This window comes from Rhagoletis pomonella, unplaced genomic scaffold (genome assembly GCF_013731165.1).
Source record: "Rhagoletis pomonella isolate Grant_MI unplaced genomic scaffold, Rhpom_1.0 Rhpom_scaffold_00011, whole genome shotgun sequence".
Taxonomy (NCBI): Eukaryota; Metazoa; Arthropoda; class Insecta; order Diptera; family Tephritidae; genus Rhagoletis; species Rhagoletis pomonella.
The window spans coordinates 29,628,522-29,654,311 of record NW_023458565.1 but is presented as its reverse complement, the minus strand read 5'-3'; the positions used below and the strand labels follow the sequence as shown (position 1 = coordinate 29,654,311).

Genomic DNA, 25,790 nt, shown 5'->3' with positions numbered 1-25,790 from the left:
CAACGCCTTAATAGTGGTGCGGATTCGCTAGATTATCTTTTTCAGCTCTGCATGCAGAGATGCTCTTGAAAGCGAATTTCCGCTACAAGTCCGAGATCAGAAAGGCGAAAAGAGTTTATTGCAGAGCTTTCGGTGAAAACGTAGCACGGTTTCATGAATCCTCTATACTTAGGCATGTTCTCGCTGCGGTGGGTTACTAGGGGGCTGAGGCAGGGCACTAGACTATGAGTAGCGAGGAATCACTGAGCTTGCTCCTAGATACTCTCTTTCTTTCAATCCTTCCCCAGAGGAAATTTGCTTAAGGGAAGCGCGTGGAGGCGGCGGTGCTTTTTCTGACCTTCTGAATGACCGTCACCTGACTTGGGCGATAAATTCGTTCTAACCCTTCAAATCCCCACGACCCGATGGCATCATACCTTTATAGAAAAAAGCTTCGGAGGTGTCATGCCGTTGACTGGCCCCTATCTACGCAAACTGCGTAAGATACGGGTATATTCCCAAATGTTGGACGGTTGTCAAGGTAGTGTTCATCCCGAAGGCCGGAAGGAGCTTCCATGTTGCCTCCAAAGAGTTCAGGCTAATCAATCTCTCATCGTTTCTAGTGAAAACTTTGGAGAGGCTGGTTGACTTGCACATAAGGAGCATGATTCCCCGAGATCGCCCATCAAGAGCTCAGCAAGCTTATTTTAAAGGAAGATCGGTAGAAACCGCCCTACACACAATTGTGAGGTGGATAGAAGAAGATTTCCTACCGGAGGCAATAGTTAAGTTTTTGGATAAGTTTGGGGTTGATGTCAGTCTCATTCGGTTTATCCAAAAACTGCTTCATGGCAGAACTGTCTTGGCCACATGGGGCAGCGCTTGTTTGCTTCACACGGTGAATAGGGGCACCCCGCAAAGAGGAGTCCTCCCACCCTTGCTCTGGATCGTAGTGGTGAACAATCTGGTTAAACACTCAGTAAGACAGAACTTAAAAGTATAAACTCCCGGACGCTGTTCTTCGCTCTGTTGGAGATCATCAATTACAGCCGTCTGACATGGTCAAGTACTTGGGCTTGATCTTTGACAGGAAAGCAGTCCAAGCATCGAGAATAGAGCAAGGAAGGCATCAGTGGCCTTATACTACTGTAAGGGAGCTACTGGTAAGAGATGGGGTGTTTCCCAAAGTTGTCTTTTGGCTCTACTAGACCGTAGTCAAGCCTGTTATCTTTTATGGCGCCCTAGTCTGGTCGACCCCACTTCAAAAGGTTGCACTAGCTAAGCAGCCACTGTGGACCACCCCCATATTAGCACTGAACGTAATACTGAACTTAGTGCATGCCGACGTTGCAGGCAAAATTGCCGCGTCGCGAACAGCTATTTGACTCAGGGAAACCGATTGGTTGACCAAGTTAAGGACTGAAGACTCTGAAGTTCTAGGGGCCTTGAATTTCATTCCTTATCGTACAGATCTCTGGAGAGGAGGAGCAGTGAACTTCTTCACGGATGAATCGAAACTGGTTGGCAGGCTTGGTGATGTGGTCTTCTGTCGAGGGCTTTCCATCAGCACTAAGTTCAGGCTTCCGGACAGCTGTAGTGTATTCCAGGCAGCAGTGTCTGCTATCAAGGAGGCGGTAGGGTCACTGCTCCGGAGTGCGATGAAAATCAAAAAATCTGATAGCCAAGTGGCTATCAGCGACTTGAGTGCGTTGGAGGTGCGCTCTAACTTAGTTAAGAAGTGTCTGATCTCTCTATCGGTCGCACCTGAATACTTCAGTATTAGGCTCATTTGAGTTCCGGGTCTCACAGACCTTACGGGGTACTGTGTTACTGAGGAATTGGCTTGGAAAGGTACTCGTGAAACGTTATCGCCGGTTAAAGAGCGACTGGAGTGCAATTGATCACTTGTGGTACACTCTTCGATAGTTGGGCGTCATTCCTGCTCAGCGAGTGTTGGGCAACAACCAGGACATGCGTGGTTGCAAGGTCCTTCCGGCCTCACACTTACCAAGCATCGATCAGCTCATTTGGAAGTACATAAGTCATTCCTGGATTATCCAGCTATCAAGCTCACAGACTTAATGCTACCGAAGGTATCCTTCTACAGACCCTACAAGGCCATAACTCCTGAGAGGCGACTGCTGGGAGGCGATAATAACTCTGATTGCCAGTTCCTAGTATCCCTACGGCTGGAGCAGGCGTACTTAGCCCAAGATTCAAGAAAAGTTTGCCAATGGGCATATACCCAACCATATTTGAGACGAAAGTATTCATATTCGAAGTCTTTGTTCGCGAATGTCTTTGCTAAAGGACTTTTAAACTCTTTTTAATAACCCGGAAGCCCAAAATAGCGTATTGCGCCTACATGGTGTCGAGCTTTTCTAATGCACTACTTAGGAGCTGGAAAGAATCTCAGATTGCTAACCACTGGTGGAAGTCAAAGGGTTGTGTGCCAAGAGGAACTCCTACACACTCCTTGAACTTAGCAGCTAGGGTCTTAGAACTCTTACTGGCTACCTAACAGGACACTGCAAGTTAAGGTACCATAAATCTGAATAAAATGGGGCAGGTTTTGTGGGCTGGTGGATGCAACCCCGGAGCATATTCTATGTGACTGCCTACGTATTATGAATAGCAGACTGATACACTTTGGTGATCGATTGTCTCCTCCATTCAAAATTTGGCAGATGGCTCCCTCCAAATTGCTTAACTACTTAAAACATTTGGATATATGTATCTGCTTAGTACGCAGCGCTAGTATTCCCGACGTAATAATTATAATGTTAAGACTACCTGTAGAAAGAACCAATTTAACTTACATATGTACATATACATATATCTAAAGCATTGACCATGAACCTAAATGACATCTTTTTTAGTCGAAACTAGGTATGTATGTATAAGCTTTTATTTTTATACAAAATTCTTTTGCTAAAGTAGAGCTCTTAATCGACTGTAATTAGTGTCGTGACTTTTCCCAATATTCTTAAGCAGTGAAACAAAAATGTTTTGAAAAAAATTTTAATCTTTTAAGATAAGTGTTTTTAACTGTGCATAAGCTAGTCAAGCATGATATTAAGACTTTTAACCCAACTGATGGGTAGCTATGATTAAACATTAATGTTATCAATTTTCAATTATACTAAAATTAATCCTTAAATATGTTTACTTAGTACCTTTAGTATCTACTTTCCAGCGCTATAAAAGCGTGTAGCGAGCCGTCTCTTCATCATAATTGTGCTGAACACCCAAACGTAAAAGTAACACAAAATGAAAGTAACTGTGCTCGCCCTCATCTTTGGACTGTGCCTGGCAGTCGCTGCCGCTTATCCTCAGTCCGGTATTGATTACTCTATCGAAAGTGAAGAACTAGAGGAATTTACACCATTGGAATATGCCGAGGATACGACCGATGAAGAAGCATTCTCCATTTTAGGTTTCTTGTATTTGACCATCAGAGCTAGCCTGCGTACGCTGAAAGGTGTTAACTGTACCGTTAAACGTGTCCTAACCATTCGTACGGCTGGTGTGGATTTCTTGGATGCTGTTCAAGACTGCAATACCGGCGCTTCGAAGGAATTTAATGCGCTTGTTAACCAAGTGCAAGCTGTTGTGAATACCACCAACGACATCATCAACGTGAACACCAATGTATGCCACAACGGTGCTTTGGACGCGGCAGCAGATGCCAAGAAGACGACTCCAATCAAATGTTTCTTCAAATTATTGGGTAAAACGATTACGCTAAAGCATCAGATATCCAAGACGATTTCCCTGTCGAAGAAATTGCCATCTACGTCAAGTACCTATGGTGGATGCGCTAAGACTTCGGTCAATGATTTGGTTGCCGTCTTCACCGAGTTTCCCACTTTCGTGAAAACCTGCTCAAGGTTGAGGATTTAAGGCGTTTATTTTATTGAATTTTGAAATGCGATAAAAATATAAATTAATGGGTTACGATTGCAAGCAAGTCATAACATTTTTTATTTTTACATATATGCATATATTGGCAGCTTCTTGAAAATTATTTCTAAATATTTGGACCGCTAAAAACCTATCGTCGCAATTTGTGTTGTGCTAATATTTTTTTTAAGTAAGTAGTTTTTTTCTTATTTTCAAAAGGACAAAGTTAATGTGAAATTAACAGCCACTTTTTTATAAATAAATGAATCATCGATAAAGCGAAGGACTAAAATATTGTTCTTGATATAAGCGTACATATGTATGTACATGAATTCCTTTCTGCATTTGTACATATGTACATACATACATACATATGTACATACGAATATATGAGAGGACATGTGTAGGCAGAGCAAAGCTTTGCGTTACCAACTAGCAATCATAATTTTCGACAACAACGGAAACGGAAATAAAATCAAGCAAGCACAAATGCAATAATACAATTTTATGACATTTCACAAATGCCATTTACCATACTCGTTTACGTCTCCATACTCGTGTATTCATATGTATGTACATGCAGGCATACCGCAAGCTACCCTGTAGAAAATTCCTGAAGCGCAAATCATATTTAATCAAGTATTTATTAAAGAAGTAATTCCGGGTTGCTGGCAAGACTCCAAGCCTTGCCTAGTCACATGCGTTAAAGAAGCTGTAGTGCAAATCACCGAGTAGAGAGCAAATAAGTGGATCTAACAAGAAGGGTGCAGACTTTAAAAGGTACCGCAACGGCTTTAACTTTTATTGAAAAAAAGGACTTTTTAATGATTATTCCCTCGGTTTTTTCTCTAAAAACAGTCGTTGTTTTTTTTTTAGTTTTATTTACCTTCCTACTTTGCACATTAGTATTATGCCGGCTCGCGATCAATTTTCGAAATGAAAAACTAAAAAAAAACTTGATCTAGAACCGACAAAATACTAAATTATAAAAGCTATTTTTTTTGAGTTTTATGTTTTGCTTAGTAAATAAAAGTTATTTCTTAGAAAATAAAACTTAATTTGTGGAAGACGAGCATTTTCCGAAGATGAAGCCACGAATTTGGCCACGAAGGCGATCACGAAGACTAACACGGAGACAGAGGGGAAGACGAAAAGAAGACGGCGACGAGGTGGGGTGAGCAACATACATCTTCATCTTCATTTTCATCTTCACCTTTATCTTAATATCGCATCTTTATCTTCATCTTCAACGTCTTGTTAATCTTCAAGTTCATCTACATCTTTATCTTCAACTTTATCTTCATCTTCCTCTTCATTTTCATCGTCAACTTCACCTTCACCTACACCTTCATTTTCATCTTATTCTTCATCACTTATCTGTCCTTGCATCTTTATCCCTCTCTTTTCGCATTCCCCTGTCTCCACTCAGTCGCTCATTCTAAGAAGCTCTAAAAATATTCTTCTTCTCTGTAGCAAAGCGGATTTAGTGGTAAAGCTTGCTAGTCATTTCCCTTCTGTGCCAACTGAATCCAATTGGAAATGGACCTGATATCATTAGCAGTTACCGTGGTCACTTACTTTCACGACTGGAGCATTTTCTTGAAAAATATACCCAAAAATTAAGTTGTATTTCTGAAAATAAAAATAAATATGAATAAAATATAAATATTTCAAGCAAAAAATAAAACTAAAAAAATAACGACTATTTATCAAGTCAAAAATAAAATCTAAAAATTACGATTATTTTCTAAGAACAAAAAAAAATTAAAAAATTACTACTATATAAAAATTGATTTTATTTTTATAAAACTCAAAACACAAAACAATCATTGCCGGTTACGATAGTCTAGATGGCAACAGTTGCTTTACTTTTTATGCATGCTTCTCATCTCTCTCAGCTTTTAGTTGAAATTTAAAAAAATAATCGTAAATTGCCCTGGATTTTATGCCTAAAACTTACACCTCCTTAATGGCTTCAGAAATAGTTGCTCTAATGCGAAGTTCTTCGAGATTGCCCAAGTATTTAGTAATATGATTTATTTTGGAACGAATTTCCGTCATCCCTTGTCAAGTTTGGTTTGGTTGTTAGTAATAGTTTTAGCTTTAAGATTCGTTCACAAATGCAAGTTTGTTCCTGCAGGGAACTTGGTTTATTAAATAACGACGTGCATCCATATCTAGTACATATGTACATCTTCCATATGAAAAGGTATTATGAGGCCCACATAAGATACAATCAGATATAAACAAAGAGACATTCATAGCTGAAAATAGTTATGACTATAAATGAGTAGTACTTATTCATACTACATATATAGGGTGAGACGAGAGGAATTCAGGAACAACTCTGTTTGTCTCCTGACGAGCTTCTGATTTTGGAAAGTAGGTCTGAGTAATAAATAGTCAGCCAAGCCAAGGTATTAAAGCGCTCATATTTCATGACTTAGGGACCGCCTTAGCCGGATGGTTGAAGATCATAACACTGTGTTATAACAACAAGGCTCGCAACGCAAATTAGAGGAGAAGCTGGGCCCAGCCTAGCACATTAGACCTGTAAGCTACAATTATTTCAATCAAGCAATTCTTTTTAATGCCGGCTCGAGGTCAGGGTGTTAATCTTATTGAAAACATGTGTAAAGATATTATTTTCCCAATATATTTCAATCCCCTTTTGAATTATCGAGTCGCTGAGTGTAGCACCAACTGTCTGCAAAAATTAAAAAATCAACATTAACGTATTACAAATAATTTCTTTGAAAGATCTACATCACTCTTGAATCACCCTATACAATGCTTTTGCCTTCAAGGAATCCTATATATGAATGTAGTGGCAATAAAAGGAACTGACGAGGATACCAAACACAAAAGCAAAAACTGTTGGTTAGTCGAATATCCAAGACGGTACATATGCAAGACCAGATATGTACCTGTGTAGGCACTCCAACGATGGAAGGTGACAACGAGCGGCATTAAAAGTGACTTACTGGCAAAGGCAGAACAATTCTGAATTGACGTAATTTCGTTATTATATTTATGTGTTGTATTTGAGCGAAATATAATTTAGTAAAGGAGCAGCAGGAATTGGCGAAGGCTATGAGAAGCTTGTGCAAGTAAATAAAAAACTAGCAGAGAGTGGCTACATGTATGTATGTACACCTTCAAAATTACTCACACTAACAACAACAATGAATACTCAGTACTCTGTGCTCATCAACAAATAGTATTTTGTCTGATTGTCCACACAATGAATTTGGGCAATCGTACCTTGCTGTTTTTTTTTTTTACTTCCCTTTTGCAGTAAATATAACTGGCCTAACGTTTTGTTCGGCCAGCTAGTTGATTGTCCTTTGTCGTTGCAACTTTTCAACTTATTGCCATTTCAGTCATCATGTGTCCTCTTAATAGCTCAACTTGTGTACATACATACATACTTTTGACGCTGGAACTGGAGTGAAGTGAGTTTGAGGAGCTATATATGAGGAATGAGGAATGCAATAAACGAAACTCACAGTTAACTTATTTACGTTTTACGAATTTTCCCTCAATAACTCGATAACTCAATTGTAGGCACATTTACGAATTGTCAGCAAGGACTGGAACCAGTATGCGATGTATGAACGAGCAATCAATTACACTCGCGTATACTTATTTACTTACATACATACACAAATGTATGAAGGTATAACTGTGTAATCTACTAGCATTATCGTATAACAGTATCTTTATTTGTGATCTTCAGGTGTGCATTCAACTGGCCAGCGAGCAGCATGTCTACTCTGAGACGTCTACGTCTATCAACATTTTGTGGACGAGGAAGCAATGATGTCTAGCTCGGCTACTAAAAAATACTAAATGATAAGCAGCATAAACTCCTATATGTAGGCAACAAAATGTGGCAAGTACGCACTTGAATGTATGTACATTAGGGTGGTGCAAAAAAATACATGCGAGAGAAAAAAGTTGAAATGATTTTTCTAAATGGAAAAAATAATACTCTTTCTTTTTGTTTTTAAAAATAATTAGATACATTTAGAATTGCATCAAAGCGCTCAAAGTTTCCCTTTCGTTGAAATGGTATAGAATTCTTGGAAATCAATATTTTTCGATCGAAAATCTCTGTCACTTTTTAGGAAACTTCCAATAGCAATACCCAATTGTTTATTTTATTTTTATTTTTTTTTCAATACAAACTATTTTTATAGGTCTCCAAAAGACCAAAAAAATGCAATGGGGTAACCATAAAAAATCGTTGGTATTGAAAAATGGATAATAGCCCATTGGATATTATTATTGGAAGTCCTCTGAAGAGAACCGGATTTTTTCGATTGAAAAATGTTAATTTTCAAGAATTCTATACCATTTCTACTAAAAGTGTTTTCCCTAGTGATAGAACGATACGAGTACCGAGTAGAGAATATCGATACTTTTCATGAGTACTGAGTAATATCGAGCACTCGATACTTTTTGGCAAGTACTGAAAAAATATCGCGAATGCCAAAAAGTATTAAAAGTATTTTTTTTAATTACCCAATAAATATTGTGCGAACGTTCGAATATTATCATTGATATCCAATATGAATGTTGTGAAAATGAACATAACGCTCATTTAGGTGCAGCGCAATAACGCCCGAAGATATAACGCCCATGGGCTTTTTTCCCCAAAAAAAAAAGAAATTAAGCCCGCGGGCGTTATTTCCATTTCGAAGTAGCGAAATGGCGCCCACCAATAAAAGGCCATAACGCCCGCGGGCTTTGTTTCTTTTTTTTGGGAAATAAAGCCCTTGGGCTTATAGAATTATCTTCATCATATTTGCTTCTCGTTTTCTACATTTGCATTTCGATGGCTGAGTGGAAGATCGACCTATCTCGGCAGCCAGTTCGAAAACGCTCTATCTCAAAAAACTTTTCAAGAACGCCCTATTTCATTATTTAATTGAAAAACACCCTATCTCAAAATTCGGTTCAAAAACGCCCTATCCCACTTCAAATGTATTGAAAATATGCTGATATAGGGCGTTTTTGAATCAGCAGCTGAGATAGGGCATTTTTGGAACGAATTCTGAAATAGGGCGTTCTTGAAAAGTTTTTTGAGATAGAGCGTTTTCGAACTGGCTGCGGAGATAGGTCGATCTTCCACTCAGCCATCGATTTCATTTTTTAAGTAAAATTATTTACATATGTACGCGTAAAACTAAACTTATTGGAAGTTTATTTCAAAAACTCCTTTAGATCAGATTTAAACTTTTTAAAGCAGTGACTATTCAATTTACAAATAGGAAGAGGTCAAAAAAGCAAAGAAATCTGATTATTGTATACTTTTTGCGTTCGCTACGAGTATTATCGATACTTTTTGGCAAAAATCATATCATATGTCATATAGAAAAATCCTAGCGGGTAGGAGCTTAAAACTTTTAATTTTTTATTTACCACCCTAATGTACATACAATTGCTGTTATTTTTCGTTGTTGTAGCACTCAAATGCACTTCACACACACTTTTCAACCGTATTATGTTGTTATTGTATTATTATTGTACCTTTGTGCAATCGAAAAGTTTTCCACTTGTACTACCGCCATTCACTTACATTCATATGTACATATGTATGTATGTTCATGCGTTGGAGTATAACTGTGTGTTTGCACTCGCTCCGAATAAATCGAATTGTAAGCACTTTATGGCTGTTTGCTTTGTTGTGATTGATATTTGTTGTTGTACAATTGTGCTCATTGTTGTTGATTGTAAAGTTTATTTTTTTTTGGTTTTTTACAAGCGAATAAGATTGAAACTGATTGAACTGCACACAAGTGGCAGGTATTTTGCTCATTCAAAATGAATAAGAATAGTAAAAGTGACAAGAGTTTTACATTCCAACATACCTACTATTTAGACGCACAACCCAAAATTTGACATTTTTGAAATTATGCGCTAGATTTGTACACAGAGCTTTTACTTACTTTTCAGCAAAAGTAGGAGCAAATGTTTGTTATAATTTGTTAAAAAAAAAAAACCTAAGGTAAAGTCTCCCTTGCCCATATGATTATCATGTGTTAAGAAATAGTTTTTCGCCTCTTCTGGCAAACGTATAATATTGACTTGTGCCCCTTTTGAAGACGGTGTGCTCTGCTTATGTTACCCTCGGGACAAGAAGTCCACGTACTTATTAGTTGCCTTCCAGATAACGTCGTATAAAAACCTGTAAAACTGTCAATTAACAAAATTATTCTCTTGAAATAGAGGAGCGACAGCGAAACAGTAAAAGTCACCCGGAACGCGAAAAAAACACTTTACCTGTAACTACTTCCATTGTTTAACACATGTAAGTTTATTTTCTTTCACCGCGTTCTGTTTTTGTTTATAAATGCAACCCTGCCTATCGTTCAACACTTTTCGTGAACTTGCAGGAAGAAAAACTTCAGACTAAAACCTGCAACTTCTGACTGAGAGAGAGTGCAAGTTACTCTCACAAAAGTGTTTTGACTTCCAAGATTTTTTGGCACCTGGAACGCCTTTTTGTAAAAAAAAACTGCAAATCGTGAATATTGTGAGCATCTGGTACGCAACTTTTAATTTTCATGCGGAAACTAAACTTGGGATGAGCCATGGAGATACCATAGAGCTATAGGCGTAGTGCGCATCCTCTACTATTTTAAGTATATACACTAGGGTGGTCCAAAAAGAGTGAAGTCGGAATTGTAATGCTCTCACCCCCTAGGATTGTTCTATATCGAAAAAAGTATACCCCTATTTTTTTTATTTTGAAATCAAAAAAAATATTTAGAGGTCGCTCAAAGCGCTCAAAGTTTTCCAGGTATTTTTATATGGGAAAAATTAAATTTTTCGTAGAAATAGTATAGACTTCTTGAAAGTCAATATTTTTCGATCGGATAACTCTTCTGCTCAAGAGACTTTCAATAATAGTACCCAATTGTTTATTTAACAATTTTTTAATACTAACAATTTTTTATTGGTCACTCCATTGCATTTTTCGGGGTTTTGTGGGTCCTTAATAATTGTATTCAAGAAAAATACACAGAAGAAGACATAGACTCCTAAATGATTATATGAAATGATCAGGTCGAGCTAAGTCGATTTAGCAATGTCCATCGGTATGTCTGCCCATCTGTCTGTTTGAATTCAAACTAGTTCCTCAGTCTTAAAAATATTCGACGGAAATTTGGTACACAGGCAACTTTATACCTTTCATGAACATAAACTGGTATTATAACTTTGGTCTAATGTTTATAAATTCCGGAAAAAGAACATATAGACCCATGAAAAAGTATATTTAAATTATAAGAACGACAAGCTGAGTCGATTTAGTCAAGTCCGTCTGTCTGTTTGGACGCAATCTAGTCAATCAGTGTTCGAGATGTCTGACTAAAATTTGGTAAATGAATGTAATTTTTTAGTGTAGCAATCTTTTCTCCGATTCGGTCAAATCGGACCGCTACAACATATGTATATTTACATAGCTCCCATATAGCTGATTGTTCAGATATGAGCTATTGTTATATAACTCCTACATGTATACAGCCAACATCATGAAATTTTGTGAGCTAATCAATCATTCAATATCTTCTAAAAAAAAGAATTTTAACGATCGGTCCACTATTATTTATAGCTCCTATACAACTGAATTTAAAAAAACATTTTCATTTAAGTGGATAAAGACCTGAGATTTTGTGCCCTTTTTGCATATCTTGGCGGAAAGAAGAAATTGAAATTTGCATTTCTTTCACTTATGAAGAGAAAGTTTGAAGTGGAAATCAGCAAAATCGGATGACTATAGCTTTTAGTCACCATAGCACTCATCATCAAACCCATTTGCTACAAATAAAATTTTGTTAAAGTACATTTACTTAAATACTTACATGCATATGCATGTATGTATGTAAATATTTAAATAAGTAGATAAGAATTGTTATATCTTTTTTCCACCATTTCCCACACTTTCCGCTGCAACTGGCATATCATTTGTTTCATCTCATAGGAGTGATAAAAAATATTTATATTTCGAGTACATATATTGCGAAAAATTCAATTCCTTCCACACAGCGACGCGAATAAAACAACCACCACAAATTTGCACGGGTGAACCGGCGTTAAAATGAAATTTATTTTGCCAAAGTGTAGTAAATGAAATATAGGCAACAAGGTGTAAATAAACTATGTGGCATGCCACAAATTGAAAGAGCGATATAGAATATTTATTTGCACTTAATGGTCGTTACGATGACAAGCGACAGCACAATACCAACAATGCGGGAGAATTGTTTAGGTAAGAGCTTCTTGTAAGGTTCATAGCAATCATACCGATATGAATATGTATGGACTCTAATACGCGTATGCATTTTTAAAAATAATATAAAATTTAACACCGAAATAAAAATAAAATAATAATCAGCAACAAAATATTTATTGTGGTAGAAAAGGGTTCGAATGAAGTGAAATAGAAAGCGAAATGAAAGTGAAAAAACATGTTGAAACATGTTTGCTGTTTTTTTTGCAACAACTACAACGAAACATTAAATTTCAAATTAACTAGTAACCCAAACTTAAAATTTATTCTATTTTTAGCTTATAAAAGAAGTTTTTCTAAGCAAATAATCAGTACCTAATACTTAGTATTCATTTTTGCAGACCTAATTTTACGGCTTAAGTTAATAGCCAATCGAACTTCAACTTCAGTACATTCATACATACTTATGTACATTTATTTAAAAGCCGCTACCTACATACATACATACAATCGCTTTAACAAGCTGTTCTTTCTTTTTATTAGCTCGGCAATTTTAAGTATTGAACGACTTCCTTAAATAATGTCACACTAAATTACTGATTTTAAAAATTTCCCCCACTTTAGTTTCTTAATAAAAAATTTATTAATCGACGAGGATGGGATTCGAACCCACGCGTGCAGAGCACATTGGATTAGCAGTCCAACGCCTTAACCACTCGGCCACCTCGTCTTGTTGTGAAAGCAGCGACTACCAACTTATGTATGTATAATGACCGCATTCTCCGCTCAGCGCTCGGCAATCGGCAATCGGTTTTGAGCAAACAAAGCATAGTTCACTAAATGCCAGCAACAAACATTACGAGATAAAAACATTTTTTTTATTTTTTTTTTCGTTTTCAATATTGTTTATTCAAGTGTGTAAATGTGTGCGAGTAAAACAATAATAAAAAAGAAGAACATGGAAGAACCTGGAAGAACAGTAATGAAAGCAATTCTAATTTATCGATTAAATAGTTAAAAAGAAGTTCTTTTTGTGTGTGCACATGCATACGTACACACATAACTGCGGTATAAATGATAACAAATTTTTTGTTATTTTGCTAGTTTTGTTTACTAAATAAAATTATTCATATAAAAACATCCGGACAATAATCTAAAAGCTTTCCCAAAAAGTCAAATGGAGCTATGATTTATTTTCCTGATACATAAAAAAAAATGAAAACATAAAAAAATAAAAATTGGTACTATTTTTCCACTGGAATTTTAAGATCTATTATATTTTAAGATTTCCACCAAAATATCTCACAAAAATATTAATATTTACGCGAGTTGGGCCGATTTTAAAATGCCTCCAAAAATTGAGTTCTTAAATATTTTTTGGCTTTTTTTATATTTTTTGAAAAAAATTACCTCAGATGACTAAACAGTTTAAGCTTAAAAGTTTGCATAAAAATATGTAAAAAAAAAATCTAAGGAATCAAAACAATGAGATTTTTTATGCTGTTTTTGAATTAAGTTGTGTTGGTATTTGATAAAGAAAAAATTGGGATGTGAATGAATTTTTTTTTTGTAAAGAAATAAAAAAGGGTGAGAAAATACCTTTCCACTAATACCTTACAAGTTTATAACGAAATATTTTGGTAGAAGTCTTAAAATTTACACTAGGTTTTGTAATCCCGCCGGAAAACCCGCAACTTTTTTGGTGATGCAGTCTAATGTACATATATGTGTGTATATATCGATGGTACTCTGCAATAACTAGACAATCAGGGTTACCACTGACAAAAAAAAATACTTACCATGCACTGGAAAAAATCACACAAATCTGGAAAATATCTACCAAAAACTTTTTTTTAGTTATTTTAATAAAAACTATAGGTTAGTTCTATTTTTTAGTTATTTCAATAAAAACTAAAATTGATTCTTAATGAACTTTTTATTTAACCAATGAAATGGTATTTGAGAACATACTAATGTCATCTTCTCGGTGTTCTTAAACCAAAATCGAAAGTGATGAAACTAAAGGCAACTACAAAACTTCATCATTTGAAAAAAATAAAATAAAGCGTGGTTGTTATAAGCTAATAGAGTGACTCAAAAAAGCGCTTGGTATTGTTTTTTTAATATTCACAATGTTTTAAGTAAACAATTTTTCGTTTTTTTTTTGTAAAAGAATATTGTTTGCGCTTTAACCAAATCAATCAAAATCAAGGACTTAAGCTATTTACAACATTGAAAAAAAACAAAACATTTCGTCCAAATTTAGAATTTTTTACTCTGAATTTTTAGAACAATTTTCGGTATGCAGTTTTCTAGCCCATGAAAATTTAGTATAACCAACAATGCGCAGCTAAAAATTCCCGTTGACTTAAAAAAAAAATATTTTCCGCCGGTCTTTTGTGTTTTTTTTTTCAATTAACAATTGCCATTTATAACTAGTAATTTAAAAAAAAAAAACCGACTTCAACTCTCATATAAAAAAAAAATATATCTATATATGTCTCATGACCCGCTGATCGGATCTTAACCAGATTAGTATGGACCACCTCTGAGACACTACCTTTCCGATGCAAAAAGAATTATCGAAATCGGTTGACGTGGTCCAAAGTTATGCGGTAACATACATAAAAAAAATAAAAATATTCCGACGAACTGATAACCTCCTCCTTTTTTGGAAGTCGGTTAAAAACAGGCGTTTTTTTGCGTACAATAATAGCATGCAAAAATATACCTGTCCATTTTTATTTTTTTTTTTAAGAAACGCTTAAAATGTTTAGACAATCAAAATCTCCTCAGGATTCCAGTAAAATGAGCTTTGAATGGAGCACGATATGTTCGCTTTTGATCGATATACATACTTACATATGTATATAATATATAAAAATTTTGCTAAAGCCTTTGAAAATTAATGCAATAAAGAAGACTACACTTTTGGAAATAAATTTATAATATAAAGATATCTACGAAAAATTGAGAATTTTTCAACCAAAATTCTTTAACAAAAACTTATAAAAATGTGAAAAAATTACCTTTTCACCAACGCAAATTTATTCTACCAATTTTGGAAATAATTTATTAAAGTGGAAACCCTGGAGACAACACAAAACTCAAAAAGAGAACCATTACTACTGTTAAGTGGCTCATGAAGTATGTCGTACATTAGGGCGGGTCAAACTGTATGGAAGAAGGATTCCACGTGTAATTCTAAGCAAATTTGTCGAAGAAACTATGGGTCTAAAATAAATTTGGAGTTTTCCATTTTGCTGTAGTGTCGTAAAGAAGTGCTTAAATTTACAGTCAGCTGGTTCCGAACGGAACCTTCTTTACACACATTCCTCTAAGGGGTGCATGGGGAAGTGACAGCATTCGGAATATATTGCCAATTAATATTCAGACATAGGTCGAAGTTGGACCGCATAGTTAGAGGAAGTTTATTCTAACTCCCCGTAAGACCCATGCTTAGGCTGCCGAATTTCTAAGCTTTTTCCATGCGGAGGTGGCCGCTATTAACCCTCTAGTAGGCCAATTTTTGTATGAGTTGAAAAATTCGGGAATGGGTGATTTTAGCACGAGAAATCCAAAAATGATGTCCATTTCGATCTGTGACAGTAACTTTTTCCTACAGGGGAGAAAAACCAAGACCGTCTGGAGACGGGCTCGCCGATATACTTTGACGTATTTTCAGCTTTCTCTTACACAATGTTGACCTACGAACCGGCAATCCCGTCTGCAGACGGTCAAAAATGCAAACTGGGTTTTTATATGTCGGCAAGCCGGTCTGTAGGCGGTCTGTGTTCGAAAGCAATTTTCTCCATTTCGAATGGTGACATAATTATACAACTTATATCAAAATAATGTGCTTTTAACTATGAAACCCACTGATTTTTTTGTATCAAAAAATGTTTCAAAAGAAAAAAGTTCTTTAATAACGACATTTCATAATAGCAAGAAATAATTAATTTTAACCGAGTCTTTCACAATCTGTGATTTAACTGCCGATTAAAATAAAACTGATTGACATAACGGATTAAAATTTACATCGTCGTAAAGGTACGTGTTTTTTCTAAAGATCGTGCTTTTCGAATATAGAAAAAAATTATTATAGGTGCACTAAATACGTGTTTAGTTAACGACCGTCTGGAGGCGGTTCAGCCTACTAGGTGGTTAAGCAGGCATCCAACTGGATGTACAACATTATCCCACCGATAAGAAAAGTTTAGATCTACTTTGATAGCCAGGTTCTAGGTTCACTTATGTGGATATGATTGAAACTGGACGGGGCATGTCTGATTTCTAACTCGGTCATCTCGAGTATGTAGTTCCAAATCAAGCTCGAGGTCATCTCTCCGGACGGACAGGCTAGAGGAGTTCTGACGCAACCTTGGACTACTCCTTGACAAATAAGCTTATAGTCTACTTAGCCACCGCTGGACGAAAACATCCGACATGCAAAATTGTGATGTCTTTCTAACGGGTGACCGGACCGAAAAAGCGACTTTTCTAAGGGCTTAATTGGCCTCGAAGAGGTCCCAAATTTGAACGTGGCATCGCAAGGACTTTTGGTTTTTCCGAGGTCTTCTCTGAAGCCTTCTCTGATAATAACCAATAGGTTGGTCCATTACACGGCTCATTCTTTCAGACAGTATTGTCGATTTATCTTCTTGTGGATTAAGCCGAGTATACTGAGGTTGCGATCTTCAGCAGAATTTATTAAACCAAATTGCGCTGATACATGCGACTTAAGTACCAGCTCTTCGGGTTACCAATAGTTTTGGGGTCTTATTGTTTTAAGCCGCATTTTTGCTGTTCTAACATCGCCTTGGTCGAGTGCAGAAATCTGATCATATTTCTACACTTACAATTGTGTGGGTTCTTCTTCACCAAACGCCACCAACGGTATCGCCATTCAAGGGCGTTGTGAAGTGCTTTCCCTATATCTTAAGTCTGCTCTGGACGTCTATAACTAGACTCCCGTCTTCATCTCTGCAGGAACCATACCCAGATTTGAAACCATTTTATTTCTGATATTTTTTAAAAGATTTTTCCAGCCGCTTTCTGTCTCACTTTTCATACTCTTGAAAAGACGTCTCTCTTCGCATGCTGCGCACTTTATACAGCCAAGCCGGCCATTAACATTAGGTTAGGTTAGGTTAGGTAAGTGGTCTGCCTCCGCATATCCGTTAAGATGCCCTTAGAGGGGGGAAATAAAAGAACGCATGGAGGCCGGAAAAAAGAGAGTGGATGGGTAGGGGAAAGGGGAAGGAAGCTAAGGGAAAAAGACGACACCTACAGCTTTTTGCCGGAGAAACGCTCCGTGCTCACAAAAAAAAGCTCTTTAGTCGACTGATGTCCACTCCCGAGAGCTCATCGGGAGTGTGATAAAAGTGCGACCCAAAGTGCTTAAACCTTAGGCTCGCAAAAGCAGGGCACCCGAGCAGCAGATGTTGAGATGATTCCACCTCATCATCCTCCCTGCAGCTGGTGTAGTAAGGGTTATCCACGACATTTAGCCTTACGGCATGGTTACCAATCACACAGTGACCATTAAGCACTCCCACCAATAGTGAGAGATGCAGCTTGCTTAGTCTCAAGAGCTCACCAGACCGCCTCCGGTCCACCCGTGGCCAGAAAGACTTTGCCACCTTGCACTCCAAGGTGTTCGCCCAGCGCTCGACCAGAGCTGACTAAAAGCCCATCTGTCTAGAAGCAGACCACACGAGGTCAGGGGAGCCCGCAGACCCTCCCTATCCGAAAGTAATTCCTCGAGGGTTCCTTGTCTTGCAAGCTCATCAGCCATGCAGTTGCCAGCGATTTCGCTGTGACCTGGAACCCAAATAAGCTTAATAGCAAAATAATCAGACGCGGTCGATAGGGAAGAAGTCAAACACCCCCTTACCGTTTTCGAACGCAACGCACCGTCAGGGAGCCAAGAGCCCTGATGGCTGCTTGGCTATCAGAATAAATATTTACCTCCATAACAGATGTTACACTAGAGAGCAACCAATCCGAAGCCTCTTTTCTGTAAATAAGTTTACAGGTCCTCGATGCCAGATACTGCACCCCTCCTAGTCTCCCCTCGCTGGAATATTGGTGGTAAAAGATCCATTCGGACCCAGACGGCGTGCAGGGGTCTGCCTGGAGCGGTTAGGAAGCCGAAGCCTAACAAGGCCATTGACATTAGTTTTAGTAATTAAAAATTTGAGCTGAGAGGAAAATATCTTCACGTAAATTCTATCGAAACCTAAAGGAGCTCTTAAGATCCGCTTACTTTAAAATACATTCACACTCTGCATTCTTCGCTCAAGTGAAACCAAATTAATTCGAGCGTCATGCGGCAGCAGCCTCATTTTTTATTTATGCAAAAAGATTTATGCTAGCTTTAAGGCTGGTTAAGCTAATCCAAGCGGTGGCAAGCGGAAAATATGCACATATCCTTACAAAAAGCACAACCACAATTGGTGTAAGTTGCAGGTTCACAAACAGCAACAACAACAAACATTATTTAAATCAAATTTCCGCACATTTCTTTATTTCCAACAACGACGCAATGCACTAGCGCACTCATGAATTCAAAGCCACAGCAGGCAAACTTTGATGGTAGGTAAGCACGCGTATTCCCACAGGATGCACCAGCAGCAGCGAGGATGTGAAGGCATGGATGGAGCCAAAAGCTAGGCGGTGTGAAAATTTTTTTGATGTAGTGTTGCTTTGAGAATTTTTTTCAACATGTATGTGTGTGTGTACATATGTAAATGCACCTGTCTTTCACTGCTTGCGCGCTTGAAGAAACTGTTTTTTTTTAAATAATTTTTTTTTTTTTTGCGAAACTAACTCAGCCACGCTCAAGTCTATTTGCGGGTAGTTATGTGTGTAAGTGCGCGTGAAACTCCTGGGAAAATTCTCAATCATATTAACTAACGCAGCACCTTTTCGTTAGCGCAGTTTTAGTAAGTTCACAAAGGATTGCACAGCTGGATAAAAGGCACTCCGCTGTGCTGCAAGAGGAAATATGTACGCCGAAAAAACCTTGAGGCCTTGGTACATTCGCTTGAGTTGAGCTCCTACAAGATGCATTCCAACATATAAATTTCTGCATACATACATGCATACATACATATTTACATAACTCACCTGCTTACTTACACCACAGGAATCAGTACACTTCACGGTTATGATTTCTTGCTAGCATCTGTAACTTCGCGTAAATCGTCGTAGGTAAAGTTCAATGAGTGAGATAAGCAATTGAAGTTTGTTGAAGATTGTTCATCCAAAACTTAAATTGTTTTTAAAGCTCTTGGAGTCAATCCATTTTATCATTTTAATTTAAATGAAGCTTCATACAAATGGAAAAGTTAGGTTAGGTTAAGGTGGTTGCTCCAAAAGGGAAGTACACTTAAACCAAAACCATTGGTGCTTTGTGATACCACTACGGTAACTTCTGCGGCAACTTATGAGCTAAAGTGATCAACGCTGCGTGCTAAGAGTGAGTTTTTGCAGTCTTCGGAAAGTAAACAAGTGCTACCCCAGGTGTTTGGACTGCAGTCCAAGCAGTTTAAGAGAAAAAGTGTTAAGATAATTTCATCTCGACATCCTCTAATTAGCTGCGACAATTAAGATCCACTCCACCGCGTGAATTACGCACAGATACTATTCTGCCAATGCATCCACCAGAATTTAGAATTGTGACCTTGTGAGACTTAGCAGTTCGCTTCACCGTGCTATTTCCTAGTTTTCGTCCATCGTTCGATAAGCCCACATTTAGTCAATAGTCAAGGTACCTTTCCTGGTTAGCTCATCCTCCATGCACCTCCCTTAACGATATCGTAAATTTAAATATGTGTCAGCGATATCCTTCTGCACTTGGTCCTTCCATTGTGTTCGTTGCCCCTCATGCGAGCCGATTTGAAGATTATTTTCGCAGGAGCCTCGTCATCCATGCAGTCTTCTGTAAGCCTAAATCTAAAGTGGATAGAGAGTTCGCGGACAAAAGGATACTTTACCGACCCACCTGTCAATCTTTGACCCATTCGTATAATAGTTCACAGGTGCCACATTTCAAACAATGCTTCCCGCCCACGCATTGATCCGTGTTATCAGGTATAAATTCGGGCTCCAAGAATATTAGAGTCAGCTAAGCATCCGTCGCCCATACGTCTGGCTGCAGACATTGCTGCTGTTAAGCAGAACGTGAAGATCCAGGAGCCAGAAGTGCGGCTCATTGCACCCAAAGGATTCCGCCTTGATACCATCGTCTCTAATATCCTTGTGCCATTTTTTATAGGGTAGATCTGTGCTATGTTTTCATGAGGCAATTTTACCTAAATATTAACAGCTCGTTAATTTCTATCCCTTTGCAACCTCGATGACCACTTGTCAATCAATATATTCACACGAGAGTTCGAAGGCGTTAATTCATGTGCCCATTCAGCTAGTACCATAAATTTCAGCCTGCAGGGCTATTGTAGCTTGGAAGTGAATTTCGTTAATCATTTTGGATCCATCTGTGAAAAAATTGCATGTGTCGCAAGCCTCTTATTTGAAGCTCCTAGCTTCCGCATCAGCGAAGAAAAAATTCCATCTTGAGGAATGCCTCTGTGGGCTTTACTTGAGATATCTGACTCACCGCATCCTATCATCACTGCGTCGCTACCCAAAAGGTTTTCGATCCGATATAACCAAAACTATCCATTAGCACCTCTATAGATACATGATTGAAGCCTCCAGACATGTATATGAAGAATCCTATTGAATATTCGTGTGGAAGGAAGGGAAGCAGTTCATATTTGGAGCCTAATACAGTACTCCATCGATAACAGCAACCGGTAAAAATTCAGGCAGCTGCGTTTGTTGAGTTTATTGCATTAACTGAATCTGAAAAAATGTTAATCCTGAAATAATAATCTAATCTGAAAATCAAAGTTTCAAAATTAAAACAATATTTTTCAACTTAAATCTGAGAATTTGTTTTTATAGATAGCTTTCTAAAGTCTTTAGTGACAGCTATTGTTTCTGCAATAAAACTACAGAAACTACCCACCGCGAGGAAATGATGAATTCAAGAGTCGAGCTGCTGCCACCTTAATGTATCACAATTCTCAGCGGATTTGTGGATAAAGGAAATTTTTCTGCCATTTAAATATTCGGCTTGTAAGATAAATTTAACTTCAACTTTAACGCCAGTTTCATCTATGAACTCATATACAAAACGATATATTTTTATAAATGCATAAGTATGTATATGTGTATGTACATATGTGTGTGCACATATTCGGACGCGAATTTAAACACATAATATAGTATACGTACATATACGTACATATATGGATATGACAACCTAATAGGAAAATTAATTGCAATATGAAGTAAACGATATTATAGCTATGCATATGGTATATTGATAACGGGATCAACAAATTTCGATAAAGAATTCAAAATTAGTCGATAAGTTCATCGATAACTAAATCTGCAATGATGGTGATAAATATTCTACACGAAGAAAAAAGTAACATGGTTTTTTCAAAGTGCGTCATTTTGGATTTTCTCAATGTAGGGATTCGATATTTTTGAACAGAAAAAGTATTTTTTAAACAAACTTAAACATACGTTTTTTTTGATCGTCGATCACAGCGTGGTGTTGTCTAAAAATTATCATCAAGAATCAGTTCAGCCCAATAAACAATCTCCAAGCAACGCCACTCTGTAGCTTTTGAAAAGTTTGTTCTACCGATTGTCTAGGAATTTTTATAGAACATCAGTTTAGCCGAATACAAAATTTTCAAACAACGCCACTCTGTAAATAGCAAACACAATTTTGAACAAATGTAATCGTAATTTGGCTTGATTCAAAGTGAACATTTGAAAGCATATTTACCTGTTGTGTCTGTGCGCAAAGATGCTTACAACAATTGCTTGCGGCCAAGAGAGCCCGAATTCCAATCTCATTAAGCGGAACACATAATTTTAAATTTTTATTTTCGGTTTTTCTTAATTATGAAAAAGTATCAGTGAAGTGTACAACGAAATCATGTTCAAACGAAAAAAATCTCCAAAAATTAATCTGTTCAAAGTAAACAAAAGCTTCCTTGACGCAAAATCATATGTCTTTTTGGTTTAAAACAAAAACGATATGGTTTATTTTTTTCTCAGTGTACGTATGCCTTTGTAAGTATAAGTCAATAAAAACAACTTTAACGATATTGATACATAAGTATATCGATTTCTATAATTTGTTGTCAAAGATTGCATAAAGCAATGTCCATTCCTGAGCATTTATTTGTTTTCCTTTCATATAATTTTTTATTCAGAAAACATTTCTTAATGGGCGTTTCTTACTACCCACGCTCATATTCAAATATGTAATATAACTGCATCCTGCTTTATCGCTGGTTCAACATTGTTAACCCTGAAATTTGCACATTTCCTGGCGCATAACAATCACCCAACCTCGGAGCAGAATGTCCTTTTATACATGCAGATGCACCTACTTATGTATCTATGTATATACATACGTATGTACAATGTACATTAGACTGCATCACCAAAAAAAGTTGCAGGTTTTCCGCCAGGTTTACAAAATTTATTATATTCTAAGACGTCCACCAAAATATTTCGGATATATGTATATTAAGATTTAAGCGAGCTGAACCGATTTTAAAATACCTCCAAAAATGGAGTTTTTTTATAAATAAAAATAGTTTCTTAAAGAACTTTTTGAAAAAAGTCCCCTCGGATGACAAAACAGATTAGGCTTAAAAAATCTTTATAATAATATTTAAAATTCTTTTGAGCGGAATCGTAATCATGAGAATTTGTATGCTGTTTTTTTTACTTTTTTCAAAGATTGATTTACGAAAAACTTAAATAACTGGGCCAAAACTGTTGTTATTTAGACTTACAGGATCTCGGTAGAAAGGTATTTTCCCACTGTTTTTATTTATGTGCAAAAAAAAATCATTCGTATCCCAATTTTTTTTTTTTAATACCAACACATTTTAATTCAACTTTGAATGATGTTCGTTCATCCTACCTTTCTCTTTCATCCTTTGAATGAGCTTATTCGCAAAGAAATTAAAAGGGTGGGAAAATACCTTACCAATGATGCCTCATAAGTCTAAATTGGTAAGGTTTTGACTGAGTTATTCAAGTTTTTCTTAAACCAGTCTTTGAAAAAAGTTCAAAAACAGCATCAAAAATCTCATTGTTTTGATTCTGTATCGATTTTTTTTTTAAATATTTTTATGCAAACTTTTTAAGCTTAAACTGTTTAGTCATCTGAGGTAATTTTTTCAAAAAATATTTAAAAGAACTGTTATTAATAAAAAACTAAATTTTTGGAGGAATTTTCAAATCGGTCCAGCTCACGTAAATCTTAATATTTTTCCGATACATTGTGGTGGACGTCTTAAAATATAATAAATTTTATAATTCCAATAGAAAAACAGTACCGACTTTTTTTTTGCATGGGGAGTGTTGCAGCCTAATGTACATATATGCATATACATATAAATACCAACCAAAATCTTTTTTGCTTTTATTTCAGTGCAACTTTTTGTTTCTGCAAAAAAAACATATTCTTTTGAGACAGTCCCTCTCGTTAAAGCTGCTTTTCAGATCTTTGGTGCGCATCTAGCGGTTAGTTGGGAGTTAGTGAGTTAGTGAGTTACATATGCACCTTTCCTTTTGCCAGTACTTTGCCCATTTCCACGCTTAATTTAGAATTGACATAAGTTTGCATTAGGGTGGTCCAAAAATGCATGTGGGTTAAGTTCGAATCTTAATGCTCTCACCTCCCTACCATAGTTCTATATCGAAAAAATATACGCCACTTTTTTGTTTTTCTTTTAATCAAAGAATATTTAGAGGCCGCTCAAAGCCCTCACGGTTTTCCATGTATATATTTTCGCAGAAATAGTATATATTTAGTAGAATTCTTGAAGATCGATATTTTTTATCGGGAAATTGTGTTTCTCTTCAGGAGACTCCCAATAATAATACCCAATTTTCACCTTTTTTATGGACCACCCTATCGTACATACATACATATTTTGTTCCAGCGAGTTGTTATTTTTTACTCCAAGTTTACTCTCTTTGTTTTGCCATTGTCTGTGGCTGTGACTGTGTAGAGTTGCCGGAGCTAGGCGCGCCTTTGCTATGCAAATTTATACAGTTCTACAATTGATGCTGATTATTTTATTGCTGCTACTACTGCTTTGAGTTTAAAAATATGTAAATATATATATACATAATATATACAATTTATTTTACAATATTTAGCATGAACATTGGTGGCGGTATTCTTGTTACATCGAGTTTAAATATGTATGAATTTCAGAAGTGTTGAAAGGTGTTTGAGCATCCTGCGGTGACCGTCGTGTTCAAGAGCCTAGAGATGCCCACTACCACCAGGTAGGATCTAGGTTCGAGTCCTAGTACAACCAGCATCCAAGAAAAGGTTTATTCCAAAGCGGTCACCGCTCGGCAGACAATGTACTACGTCTTTCATGAACTTTTGTTCGGCTGACATGGTAGCCAAGACCTTTAATGAAAGATGAACTTGCACTAATAGAATAGGCACTTTTGGCTAGGAGAAAACTCACACAAACCTATTAACGGTTCGAGACTCCATTCACAACAATTCTGTTCTTTATATATTTATCAGTACAAATCCAAAGGAAGGTCTAAGTATGTGCAAAAACGTTGAAATGGTTGAGGAAGTTGTGGCAAATCTGCAATGGGAACATTCGTAGCCTAGACAGCTAAAAAGTAGAAGAGGAACATTGCAGCATGAGCTTTGTCTACCTTCAGCCCCTCGAAGCCTCCCAGCCATTGATGAGCGAAATATTTACAGAGTTTCTTGCAGTGGCCTCCTTGTCCCAAGGTGGGAGTGATATAACTGGTGGTGGATCAAGGAATACCTGGGCTGAACCCTATCTAGCCAAATGGTCAAATGTCTTATAACCAGATACTACCGAGTAACCTGGAACCAGAATATTTAAAACAAATTATCCGACACTTGCTTTACCGCACTTGTCTGGAAGTAATTAGAGGGCTGGCCAATGCCTTGAGTGCAGCGTGGGTGTCACCACAGACACCACTCCAGCTGTTTACATAGTGGAATACAGAGGAATATTTCTTAAGAGAATAATTAAGCCTATCCCCACTATCTTCGGTATGTCAAAATAATTTCATTTAAGGAAATTCAGCCAGAGTTTAGAAGAAATGAAAGCGTTGCAAGGCGTTATATAGGCTCTATGTTTAGTTAAGAAAGGAGTCTTTACGACATTTCGTTTATTTTTCCGGAAGTGCCCATACCTAAAAATTGTTGTTGCTGTAGAAATTTTAAGCGTCCACATTACACAAGTCCAGTCGAATCAAATATTTTGGAATGACAGTTCTTATTTTACTTGCATGCCGAAAATGACGTAGAGTAGAAATATCTGTAAATATTCTCAATCCAATCTCTATAGCCAATTTTCATTTTCTTACTGCTAATCCCGATTGAGTGCTCCCAGTTCTATGGTCATCTCTGTTACAAAATTTATGTATAGCTATTGCTGCGTCGATATATCAGCCGAGTACTTGACAGATGTCAACACAAACAAACCAAAGCATATCAACGCTGCGAGCAGAACTCCCTCCCAGCAGGTCCAGTGCGGAACAGCTGAAGCAA

At 36.9% G+C, this 25,790-nt stretch overlaps 1 protein-coding gene and 1 non-coding gene across 2 annotated transcripts; one reads left to right on the top strand and one right to left on the bottom strand.

Annotated features, from left to right (window-relative positions):
• Window positions 1-3,249: 3,249 nt before the first annotated feature.
• On the top strand, window positions 3,250-3,912 carry LOC118747070. Its single transcript, XM_036481061.1, has one exon. It carries the CDS (start codon window positions 3,250-3,252, stop codon window positions 3,880-3,882), a length of 633 nt encoding a protein of 210 aa, XP_036336954.1. The 3' UTR covers window positions 3,883-3,912.
• An 8,857-nt stretch (window positions 3,913-12,769) lies between these two features.
• Trnas-gcu lies at window positions 12,770-12,851 on the bottom strand. The gene has a single exon. It is a non-coding gene; the product is annotated as a tRNA-Ser (tRNA).
• Window positions 12,852-25,790: the final 12,939 nt, after the last annotated feature.

Coding starts and splice junctions, on each gene's coding strand:
- LOC118747070 (XM_036481061.1), top strand. CDS start 3,250: ATGAAAGTAACTGTGCTCGCCCTCATCTTTGGACTGTGCCTGGCAGTC.